Source organism: Harpia harpyja, chromosome 5 (genome assembly GCF_026419915.1).
Source record: "Harpia harpyja isolate bHarHar1 chromosome 5, bHarHar1 primary haplotype, whole genome shotgun sequence".
Lineage (NCBI taxonomy): Eukaryota > Metazoa > Chordata > Aves > Accipitriformes > Accipitridae > Harpia > Harpia harpyja.
Window position 1 is genome coordinate 48,013,744 of NC_068944.1, and position 12,873 is coordinate 48,026,616.

The window sequence follows — 12,873 nt, forward strand, 5'->3', positions numbered from 1 at the left end:
AATTACAAACACAAGACAGACATCTGTGTGAATTTACTTTTGCTTCAGAAAGCTTTCCTTCTAAACGTCATTATGCTATTATGAGGAGAGAAGAAAATGTGGACCTGGGGCATGGACAGTGCTGGATTCCAAACTCAATGAAATCTGTTCTTGTAGATGTAGAAAAGATGCTGCAATAATGTAATGTGTTTCTTTCCTTCAGAGAACTGATACACTGCAAGTTTACATTTTCATTATTTATTGATTTTAATACATACTTTTCCCATCATTTACACAAAAATAAATATAAAATTTAGGAAAACATTATTGACATTATACAGCCAAATAAAGCAAGAACTTATTCTAGAAAGTGAGTATCTGTAATATTAGTTATTATAATAACTAATTTTCCTTTCAGGACATAGTTCTTTTGTCAGTCAAGCAATTGAGAAATTGATGGCAACTGTGCCTTTACAACCGAGGGCAGATTCTGGCGTACCAGTGATTTTAAAAGAAAACTGGACTTGGTTTGAATACCACACTTCTAAAAAATTCTTTGATTTTATTTGTTTGTGATAATTTACTGATTAACTAAAGTATGACTCTGTGTCTTCTATAAATAGAACATCATTATCAAGATACTCCAAAATTATATTTCCACCATTGTACAATGGATAGTCTTTATCAGATAGCCATGTTTCCAATGTGTGCTCAAATGGCAAAGCTTCTCCAGAGGCAGTATGGCATAATCTCAATTTCTGTAAGACAAATAGCATGGAAATTAACATCAAGATTTGCCTACCTGAGATGCAAGAACTGGGGTGGGGGAAGGACAAAAGGGTAAAAAAAAACCCAAATCAAACCCTAACAAGCTGGAAAATGTTTGTTATTTTTACTGATTTACCTGGGATGTTGATTTGTTGTTGTCATTTTTAAGGCTTGCTAAGGAAGCTGCAAAATCTACTACTTTGCCAATACTCCACTTACTGCAAAAGAACATGGGCCTGCTTTTCTCTTTGTTCCCCTTCGGTAAAAATACTTGAAAGTAAATTCTTTCTGTCTAGAAAAACATGGAAATAAACAAAAAATTATTCACAGAAGAAACACATAATTACAGTCATACACATCTAACAGTTTTTCAGTAGAAAACTTAAACTTCAACCCCAAAATTACCAACTGAAACTTGTTCTATTCCATCAGGACCAAGGCCCCATTTTACTGCACAATATAAATGACTGAGATCATCAAGTCACATCCCCTCCAGCTGCAGGTATGTATATGATGGATAGTAAGTTCAGAAAGGTGGAGAGAACATCTTTCGCCAGAGTCCCACAGCTAGACTGTTATATATAGGCAGACGTGAAAAGGTCTCTGCCCTGGGTTTACTAGACTGCTCTGGGGAGAAAAAGGTGAGTTTAAATAAGCAGTGCTGGCTTTTGGCAGCAGTATAATGTCTCAAATCGGAATGCAAAGGCAGTTAAAACAGAACAATTCACCATACTAGAAATGCCTGCTTCACAAACCAACATTCTGGTCACGGCCAGCTAATCCTTTATCCTGTTTTTCCTCCTTTTATGTACTAAATGCTCTTTCAGTATATACTAGACTTCTTTAAGAAATTTCAAGAGTAACCTATGAGGGAGAGGTTTTGAATGGGATTGGGACAATCCCTTCTTCAGGTTTATTTCTTCTTGACATTCAACAGAAGATACAGAGTAAGCGTGACTGGTATATTCATCAGTTCAGACCGCTCTTACTGAGTCCAAGCCAGACACTATCAAACAAGACAGTAGTCTTCTTTTTAAAGGATTTAATTATGCCTTCCCTAGAAAAATACGGAACCGCTCTTCCCCAGCTATGTTCATAAAACTGAATCTGAATTTCAACCTGCACATTTTCCTCAGAACTTGAGGCTCTCCACACACACACAAAATCTTTTAACATCCAGGAACATTACAAAGGGGCCGGGGAAGCAGGACCTGAATCTTGCTAAAATGTAAATGACCACAACTTGTAAAACAGCTAACACAATGGCCACCCTATTATGGACACATGCTAACCTCACTCAACTGCTGTCAGTGCCCCAGCACCTTCCTACAGTTGCTCCTCCAGTTCCAAGGATGATGAGACAGTCTCCTGCAGTTCACTGGAACTTAATTCACGAAACAGCTCATTCTACTGTTGCATCCTGTGATGGGTTAACCCTGGCTGGACGCCAGGAGCCCACCAGAGCCGTTCTATCACTCCCCTTCCTTCTCAGCTGGACAGGGGAGAGAAAAAATATAACAAAGAGCTTGTGGGTCGAGATAAGGATAGGAGAGATCACTCACCAATTACCGTCACGGGCAAAACAGACTCAGTTTGGGGAAAATTAACTTGATTTATTACAAATCAACCGGAGTAGGGTAATGAGAAATAAAACCAAATCTCAGAACACCTTCCCTCCACCCCTCCCTTCTTCCCAGGCACAACTTCACTCCCGGATTCTCTACCAACCCCCCAGCGGCACAGGGGGACGGGGATGGGGTTTACGGTCAGTTCATCACATGTTATTTTCTGCCGCTTCATCCTCCTCAGGGGGAGGACTCATCACACTCTTCCCCTGCTCCAGCGTGGGGTCCCACCCACGGGAGATAGTCCTCCACGAACTTCTCCAACGTGGGTCCTTCCCATGGGCTGCAGTTCTTCACGAACTGCTCCAGCATGGGTCCTTTCCACGGGGTGCAGTCCTTCAGGCACAGACTGCTCCAGCGTGGGCCCCCCATGGGGTCACAAGTCCTGCCAGAAAACCTGCTCCAGCGTGGGCTCCTCTCTCCACAGATCCGCAGGTCCTGCCAGGAGCCTGCTCCAGCGCGGGGTTCCCACGGGGTCACAGCCTCCTTCGGGAACCCACCTGCTCCGGCGTGGGGTCCTCCACGGGCTGCAGGTGGATATCTGCTCCACCGTGGACCTCCATGGACTGCAGGGGGACAGCCTGCCTCACCATGGTCTTCACCACGGGCTGCAGGGGAATCTCTGCTCCGGCGCCTGGAGCATCTCCTCCCCCTCCTTCTTCACTGACCTTGGTGTCCGCAGGGTTGTTTCTCTTACATGTTCTCACTCCTCTCTCCGGCTGCCGAATACCGCCGTCCCAACTTTTTTTTCCTTCTTAAAAATGTTATCACAGAGGCGTTACCACTATCGCTGATTGGCTCGGCCTTGGCCGGCGGCGGGTCCGTCTTAGAGCCGGCTGGTATAGGCTTTTCTCGAACACAGGGGAAGCTTCCAGCAGCTTCTTACAGAAGCCACCCCTGTAACCCCCCCCCGCTACCAAAACCTTGCCACACAAAACCAATACACATCCCTAACTATGGGATATGCCTCCTGGAATTTCTGTGCCATATCCAAGAAAATACCAGTCAGTCAGGGACACAATAACTAACACTATTTTACAGCATGGCCCTCCTGTTTTGAGCTGGTCAGTCTCAAGAGGGGCAACTCATACCAGGTCTGACATCAAAAGAAGCAATCACCTGCAAAAAGCTAATCTCAACAAAGAGGTCAGAGAAAAGGTATTTCTAAGATAGTCTGATTTTCCTGATCATAGAATAAGAAAGGTCAGGAAGGACCTCTGGTGTCATGTGGTCCAAAACCATGCTCAAAGCAGGGGGAACTCTAAAGCTGGACCTAACTATAAAGGTAGATGGGGTTGCTCCAAGTCAGATACAATCAAGTTTTGAACATCCCAAAGGTGCAGATTCCACAAATTTTCAGAGCAGCTTGTTCCAAAGTCTAACCACCCTCACTGTGATTTTTCTTCCTATTATCTAATTGGAATTTCATATGTTGCCGCTTGTGCACATTGCACCCTGTCCTTTTGCTGTGCACCTCCAAGAAAAATGTGTCAATCTTCTGTATATAGTGATGTGAGAACTAATGTGTCTAAAAGGCATTCCAGAAACTTTGTCTTCAAAAAAATCTGTCATCAAACTGGAACAAACTGGGCAGAAGAAGGCTAGAAGGAGCCTAGGAAGCAATTTAAATACAGAAGTGCTGAAGGTTAACAAGCTTAATTTATCAGTGTTAGAATTATCGCTGTTCTAGACGATTAAACAATTAATATCCAAATGAAAAAATGAATAGTAAAAGAAATTAGCATACAGTAATTTGTGCTGCACTTTTTAGAGCTTACTGGCTTTGGAATTAGGAAGCAAATTTTAAAATTTTCTTATATATATATAGAGGGTGGATTTTTTTAATTATGTTCCACAATATTTGAAATTAATCACTTTCCCTCCACCACATATTTATTAAAGTGGTACTATCTGTGAAGAATGCTACAAGCAGGTCTTTGTATTATGAATTCTGCCTAGGCAGAGTTATCTAATTTCTAAGCGTAAAGTATAAAAAAGTATAAAAGAAGAAATTCATAAGAGTACTCAATAATGGAATAGCTGTAGTTGTTTTAAAAACAATAATTAAATGTACTCTACTAAGGTAAGGCTTAACAATAAGACTATCACACAATGTTTTCAGTATTACAAAATCAATATAACAGGCCTAAACTTTGTGTGCTCCAACATAACAATGTGCTGAAAAGTAATTTAAATACAGTTCTTTTAAGAGGATGCGTAAGTACAGATCTAAAGTGCAACCCTAGATGAAAGAATCAAGGTGTTTCTAAACCCAACATAATCCTGATATGTGGAAAAGACTTGAACACCAGGTTCACCATGGTAGTGAAAAACAATAAGGAATCTGTGAAATGCTTCGAGAATCAAAGATATTAAAGGCTGAAAGAAACATAAAGCAACTGTCAAAACCCTTTTGCAACCCAAAGGCAGGAACAACAGATCTCAGGCCCCTCATACCTCATCCAGAAATGTAATAAATGTCTATTAAACCCGAGTAGCAGAAATAAGAATGGAGCTTTGTGGAACACAAAGCTCAGTTTTATACGAAACAGGTTCAATCTGACTGGTACAGAGTTGTGCAAGCTGTGTCCTGTCTGTGTCAGAAGCCTCTCAGTACCCCAGCATGAAAACCCATCCCTTTGAGATGGGTTTGCCATGTGTGATCAGTACTCCCTGCTCCTGACCCCTGCTAATAAGGTTAGCATAATTAATGCCATTTTATAAGGCAAACGGACATTCTCTACGACTGAGCTGGTCACAAAGAAAGCTGCCTTTTCCCCCCACTCCCAATGGCCCTGAAGGTCCCGCAGACCAGGCAGACTTCTTCTCCCCCTCCCTATCGGCCTCAAGGTCCCAGGCGCCAGGCTGACTACTCCCCTCCTTACCGGCCTTGAAGGTCCCAGGCACCCAGCCAACCTGGTGGTGATGACCCTGTCACAGAACAGGGAAGCCTAGCAGCACACAGAGCACTGTCCATAAAATCAAGCAGTTACAAGCACTAAGTGGGACTTGGACCAGAACTGCCGCTGGACTGCAAAACCCATGATCCCCCGCTGGCCAGGGACGCCTTCACCGTCTGCTTCTTCCAAGGACTGAGTGACTCATATTCTTTTACATGTTTCGAGCCTAGATGATGACTGTGATAATGACACTGCAAGCCAAGTGTTAAGATTTGACCCGATCTGCAGAGGGTCCAGGTGATTAGGAACCATAAGCTAATCTGTGCTCTAAAATCCTGTGCTACGCTACTTACAAAATTGTGCTACACCGATTCTGATTATAAAAATCCTGTACTACTCTGATCATAAAATTCTATGCTATGCTGATCATCAAAGTCTGTTAAAATAATAAAGATTTAATTGTAACTACAACTTAGTGCCATCATCATTCTGCCAAGGATCCCCAAAACCACCTGTCTGTCCCTGTAGTGTCGGGTGACAGAATAAATTGGTGTAGTCGGCTGAATCCTTGGGTCAGAGTGATGACAACTGATTTCCCCGATAAATGGGACTCCTGGAGAAAGGGGTTTACAGAAAATAGATGGCAAGATCCCAAGTGGGACAAGAATTGGCTAGAGGCAATAAGCCATATCCAAAAGCCGTATGGAATGAGTTTAATAAATGGAAGGATATGTGTAAAGTGAAGAAGGACAGATGGAAGGAAGGAATGTGCTGGTTATTAGCCGCAGTATGGAAAATAAGGAACGAACAAGTGGAAAGGTTAGAAGAGGAAATTATAAAGTTGAAAGGTGAATTGTCAGCAAAGGATTTAGAAATAAGTATAACCCAATTAAAGGCTGATCGCAAGTCTGGAAAAAAGAGTGTATCTTGAAAAACAACTAGTGCCACAAGTTATAGAAAAAGCAAGAGAACATACTGAAAACCTGTTAAAAGGTAGCAATATAGACCCCATAAAGGTCTGTGTAGCTATGTATGATAGTGACTGGGATGGAGACATTTGGGACAGCCCAGATGAATCTGATGAGGAAGTAATTGATTCTGTACCAATACAACCCCTGACTAAAGACGAAATCACTACTCATGACCCACAGGGGAACAATCCGCAGAGATGGGATACTACTAATGTTCGAGATTTTAATGCGGATTATTTGTGAAAAATTCAGGCAACATACCAAAAATGACCTGGGCAGTCAATAGTTAAATGGTTGTGCCCCTCTGGCATGATAAAGCAGCAAGAGTATCTCTGTTTGCCGGAGAGGCAAGAGACTTAGATTTAGGTCCTGGAATTTTTCTCACCCTCAGAGGGAATGTCGCTTGAACCTTATGGACCTTAGCTATTCAGTGGGCAAGCAGAGTCCATTATCAAGATTGGAGCAAGGAACCTACAATTCCTTGGCAGGGTCCAGACGAATTGCAGGAAGCATAATTACAAGCGGCTATTATAACCTTATTACATTGCGCCAAAGCCCCGGGTGATGAACCTAGTCCTTGGGACATTGATTTGAGGTGTGATGAGAAAGGAGCTGCAGGGTCATGGAAATTAATCTTTAAGCAAATATGCCAGCGTTTACTTACAGAAATCCCTTCTTCACAAGTGCTCCGCAAATGCAAGAACTAAGTCCTAACCCTCCCATATGAAGGGAGCAGCGCCAGGTCCTAACTCCCTCAGTCCCACATGGAGATCAAACAAGTGCCCCACATGGCCATCAGGCCAATTTAAATAAAGAATATAATACCATCAGGAGACTTCTTAATCAAACTGAAAGTGCGCGATCTGAGTGAAACAAGTTGTGGCATGCCTGCATAAATCAGGGGTACACTGGTGACTTGCTCCATGGTTTGCCTACCAAAAAACTACAATTGCTAGCAAAGGAAGCTATCCACATCTCTACCTTGCCCCCTCCCATAAATAGAAACCCTTTTAAACCACAAAAATGTCCTGACTTATCTCCTATCAGAGAGCAGTATTAGGGAACTAGACAAGGGGCTCGGACTGGTGGAGGTACAAATGGCCCTACCCTCTGCCACTTGAGGACCAAGTCCCACCCTTTGAGCCACAGTAAACAATAATTTAAAGACTGATTTCCTCATAGATACTGGAGCACAACTATTCATGATTAAAGCAGAATGATGTCCTGGAGCTATCCCTCTGAAACATCAGAAAATATTAGTAACCCGAGTAAGTGGAACAGTGGTTCCTTATTGAATTTTTAAGGTAAAACTGGAACTTCCCTTTTGCCTTACCCTGCCCCACAAAATAGCAAATGCAACTAGGAAACTTATTTGGCACGGATATTCTGTGAGCTGGATACAGGGCAACACTAACTGGGCTATAGAATCAACTGATGAAGAAACAATGCCAGGACTCCAGCCAGGAGGTCACCTTTGGCTAGGAAATAAGTCCCCTGGTCCACTTGGCAAATTGATTATGTTGGACCTCTCCCTCGAACACCCAAGGGGTGGCACTACATCCTTACTGGAGCTGAAATAATATCAGGCTTAGGGAAAGTTTTTGCTTGCCAGTAAGCTGATGGTCTTACCACTGTGGCAGGATTTAATCAATGGTTTGCTGACACTCCCATGCCCTCTGCTGTGCAGTCTGACAATGGCACTCATTTAAAAAAAAATAAAAATTCCAGGAATGGTATTGCCTGGGTGTTTCACCTGTCCTACAGACCCCAAAGTAATGGCACAGTCGAGAAGTGGAATGACCTACTGAAATGAGCTCTAGGGCAAAGTTTATATACAGGAAAACGGGGTAAAGCCCCACCTAAGGCTGTTAGACTCTTAAATAACTGGCAGACACCCACTAGATGCCCGCTGGAACAAGAAAACTGTTTCTAAATGGGGACTCCCTCTAACTTTCACTGAGGCTTAGTGCCGTCATCATTCTGCCAAGGATCCCCAAAAGAACCTGTCTGTCCCCCCAGTGTTGGGTGACAGCTGTATGGCAGGCAAATACATTTCTGCTATAAAATAAAGGAATTTGACCTGACTGCTCCAAACTCTACAGAGACGCCTTATAAAAGACATGACTAGTGAGATTGGTTTTGGGTACCAGGCTGAAATAGATGTATAAATGATTGTGGGCTTGAAGAATTAAATCCAAACCCAAACTGACGGAACTAGATGAAGAACAAGAAATTTAGAAAACTTCCCATTTCCTTTGAGAAGTCAATTATTGAAAACAAACATGACTGACCTGAGGCAAGGACTTGTCCCCACAAGCGTGCATTTTCAGTTTCATTAATGCCACTTTTGCTGCTGTCTCACTGTTTTTTGCTCCTTTGCGTTTTTTGCTTTTTGCTTCCTCATTTTTTTTAGAATCTGAGAACAATATTATTACTGTTAGTGTGATGATTCAGACTGTCTCCTGAATGTATCCTGGAATTAGCCTATTGGGCCTCATTATATCTCCAGGGTTCCCATCCTTTTCATGTCCCTCTCATGTCCTCCCAAGGCCATATCAGGTACTCCTATACAAGAATATTTGGAATTGTTACAGTTCTAGCAGAACTCCTTTACACTGAAAAGGAGATGAACACTATCACGAGGTTAACACAGGTTGCAAAAGCCAAAGAGATAAAAATTCCTAAGTTTCCACACCTGTGGCCATCACAGCATTCATATGGCAACAGTTGCAGGTCTTCCTTTCTACACATAACCCCACTGTCCAGTTAGGCAGTGCTGTTTATTCTCTTCCTGTCCTACAGCTTGTTTAAAAGCTGCAAAACATTACTTTGTAGACTCACATTTTTTTGCCATCTTGGTTGCGTAGGTATAATCCCAGCAGATTGGCATGTGCACCCAATACAATACAGTTGCATTATCTGCACATGAATTAATAAGCAAATTATAATGGCTAGGTACAATTCATTACATTATAGTACTTGTAGAATGAAAACAAGACAATAATTCTGAAAGAAACCTGAGCCCTATTTACTCTTTAAAAATTCTCTTTATAGACATATGCTACTGTTGTCTTGTCTCAGTCTAGATGAACATTATTACATGCTGACATCTGAGTTTAGGGCTATTTAAACAAGGAACCCCCATTCTTTCTTCTTATTTGGTCAAACCTGAATCCTCAGAAAATAGCCCTCTGAAGAAACTGTAGAATATATATCCCACTGTACTTGCCTGTAATATGTTTAACTAGCTGCTGGGTGGCAGCCATTCGAGGTTTTGGTGTGTCCAGTTTCTCACATTCATGGTCTGATTGATGCCGGTGTCTGTAAACAACAGTGTAAAACTTTTATAACCTTTTCCATACACTAATGAATGAGTATTGATGTTTAAACACTCTGTTCCACTCACCTTAGACAAAAATGTTTTTCACAGTAAGGACATGAAACTGGCAAAAGCTCCTTTCTGTTGCAGTCCTTGTATGAGCATGGGTAAGATCTGTGCTGATCTGGTTTCACAGAATTGTTTTTTATATTCACCTAGGCATTAATACAAAATGTTTTGTGTAAATAAACAGATATTACACATACAAGTCACCACCCCGGCTTTCCAGAAGAACTGTACTAGCTCTCTGTTCTGTGGGCAAAACTAGTCCAGTGATTCTCTCCTACTTTTGTCCCGGTTCAGTTTAGCTCAGAGTTAGAAAAACAACCATCGTCCTACTCAAATTCAATTTACTTCTGGCAGGCAGAAAAAGAATAGATTCATTTTTTTAAGCTTGTCAAATTCTCAGTTAAATAATTCATACTTATATACTACATGTATATATCTAATCCGAAAATATACAGTTAAGTTGCACGGAATTTTAATTTTAAGGTAGTCATATATTATTAGATTACCTCAGAACATCCATGAGCATCCCGGCTCCTGTGCTGAAGGCTTTGTGGCAAAAGAAGGAAATATCACACCATTATCAACATTTCAGGAAAAGAAAACTGCATGTGAAAACATTTAAGTGTTTAAAGAGTGCTCTGACAAGTTTTATCATGGGAACATTTCAATTAAATAATGAATCTTCTCCAAAATTTCTTCTAACCTATGCATTTCACATTGTGAATGGATTGATCATATTCTTTCTGAGTATGTAAAACATTTTGCCCTTGAAACTTACACTCCAAGATAACAAACCATTTCAAGAGAATAAGAACATTAGCATGCTTAAGAATTCAGGTCAGATCAACTGGAGTTTGTCTGTTTTAATGGATTCTGAATCACCTTCCACAGCAGCAGAAATCCCTTGAAGGCTTCTAATGTGTTAAAGTAAAATCTGCCCTCAGTTTATCTGATCTTATCTCAGCTGCCCTCTGCTAATCTCAAGTGTAAATCAAAGTGCAGGCCCTGATTTGAACCTTGGAGGAAACTTCAAATTTTTTCCACAAGAAAAATACCACCCCTCCCCCTGCCCCCCAAATCAGTGCAAAACAGGGTCTAGCTAGATGCCTTCCAAAATAATCTACTTGTATTCTAGAGATATTTCCACTGATTTCAAAGCTCCACAACAGCTGCTCAGGAAAAACGTGGCAAGTTCAATGAAACAATTATTTTTTAACTAAATGTATCTGAACTGAGTCACAGAATGTTTTATACAACATTTAGGTCTACACAACTGCCACACTGCAACCTTATAGGAAAACCAACTTAATGTCCTTTTATGACAAGGTCACCCATCTAGTTGACCTAGGGAAGCTAGTAGATGTGGTGGGTTTGGATTTTAGAAAAGCTTTTGATGCTGTCTCTCACAGCGTCCTTTTAGACAAAATGTCCAGCACACAGCTAGACAAGTCCATAATACGATGTGTGAGCAATTGGCTGATGGGTTGGGCTCAAAGAGTTATATAGTAAATGGGGATACATCAGGCTGGTGGCCAATCACCAGTGGGGTTCCCCAGGGCTCCATTTTAGGTCCACTGCTCTTTGTGTTTTTATAAGTGATCTGGACACAGGAATCAAATGTACATTAAGTAAGTTTGCTGACGATTACTAAACTAGGAGGAGCTGTGGACTCCCTCAAGGGTAGAGAGGCCTTACAGAGAGATCTGGGTAGACTAGAGAGCTGGGCAGTCACCAACTGCATGAAATTTCACAAGAGCAAGTGGAAGATTCTCCACCTCAGACGGGGTAATACATACAAACTGGGAGATGAGAGGCTGGAGAGCAGCCTGGTGGAGAGAGGTCTGGGGGTTTGGGTTGATGGAAAGTTGACTATGAGTCAACAGTGTGCCAAAAGGGCCAACCACACCCTAGCACAGCATAGCTGGCCGGTCAAGGGAGGTGATTGTCCCACTCTACGCTGTACTGGTGCAACCCCACTTCAAGTACGGTGTGCAGTTTTGGGTGCCTCAGTGTAAGGAGGACATGAAAGTATTACATTGTGTCCCAGGGAGGGCAGACCAAGATGGTGAAAGGCCTCGAGGGCAAGACTGACAAGGAGTGGCTGAGGTCACTTGGTTTGTTCAGCTTGGAAAAGAGAAGGCTGAGAGGTGACCTCATCGCAGTCTACAACTTCCTCAAGGGGGGCAGTGGAAAGGGAGGTGCTGATCTCTCTCTGGTGACCAGAGACAGGACACAAGGAAATGGAATGAAGCTGTGTCAGGGGAAGTTCAGATTGGACATTAGGAAAAGGTTCTTCACTGAGACCGTGGTTGGTCACTCAAACAGGCTCCCCAGGGAAGTGGTCAGGGCACCAAGCCTGTCAGAGTTCAAAGAGCACCTGGACAACGCTCTAAGTCATTTGATTTAGTTTTAGGTAGTCGGGCGAGGAGCAGGGAGTTGGACTCGATGATCCTTATGTGTCCCTTCCAACTGGAGATACTCTATGATTCTATGAACTTACCAAAAGACACCTGAACAGCCATCACATACAAAGGGGAGAAAATCTGAAACAGAGATTTGTTTTCAGTTAGACAACATGGTCTTTTTTTTTTGTTTCTAGCTTAATTTTTACATGATTTAACTTTTGCTTACCTATAACATGGGGTAGGTATCTTTACAAGGACACTTAGCAGCTGCATCTACACAGCATCTAGAATTGGCTTTTGTAACACAGTTACACTTAACTACCCTAGTTAGTATGACTGAAAAGCATATGAGTAGGTAAATTATATTTATATACATTCCAAAAGTTGGAACGATGCTTTAAATTAAACTTTTTTCGATATCAAACTTTGAGACTAGAACATTTGGCTAGCCATCAAACTTACCAGTTGTGCTAAAAATTGAATTTGTTGCGAGACCACTCAGAACGCCAGGGACTGACTGCTGGAGCAGTCCTCCCCCTCCCCAGGGGGAGGCACCCCCTCACCACCGCCCCCGGCCCCGCCCCGCGCCCCGCCCCCGCCAGCGGCGGCCCGCGGGAGGCCGGGCCCTGTCTCCGCGACCCTGCCGGCGACCCGCCGCGCCTTCCCTTACCGAGCTGGCGGCAATCCGCCACCCCGCAGTGCTGCCCCAGCTCCAGCTCCGCCATTTTCCGCGCCTCGCAAATGACGGGGCGGAGGGGGGTGGGGTGTGCGGGCCGCGAAGCTGCAGGAAGCGGGCGCGCAAGGGCTGTTGGGCCACTGGAGGATACCGCGCGCCGG

At 42.9% G+C, this 12,873-nt stretch overlaps 1 protein-coding gene across 2 annotated transcripts; it reads right to left on the minus strand.

The window, feature by feature from the left end:
* Positions 1 to 221: 221 nt before the first annotated feature.
* On the minus strand, positions 222 to 12,862 carry ZFAND1 (zinc finger AN1-type containing 1). 2 transcript variants are annotated; one of them, XM_052787250.1, is made up of 8 exons: positions 12,707 to 12,862; positions 12,132 to 12,174; positions 10,138 to 10,177; positions 9,650 to 9,777; positions 9,473 to 9,564; positions 8,535 to 8,659; positions 884 to 1,039; positions 222 to 737 (listed from the first exon to the last, which is right to left on the minus strand). In XM_052787250.1, the coding sequence occupies exons 1-8, from the start codon at positions 12,759 to 12,761 to the stop codon at positions 567 to 569; spliced, it is 810 nt and encodes a 269-aa protein (XP_052643210.1). In that variant the 5' UTR covers positions 12,762 to 12,862; the 3' UTR covers positions 222 to 566. The 2 variants fall into 2 exon arrangements, with proteins under 2 accessions (XP_052643210.1, XP_052643211.1); XM_052787251.1 differs by lacking the exons at positions 12,132 to 12,174; positions 12,707 to 12,862 and adding an exon at positions 11,724 to 12,108.
* Positions 12,863 to 12,873: the final 11 nt, after the last annotated feature.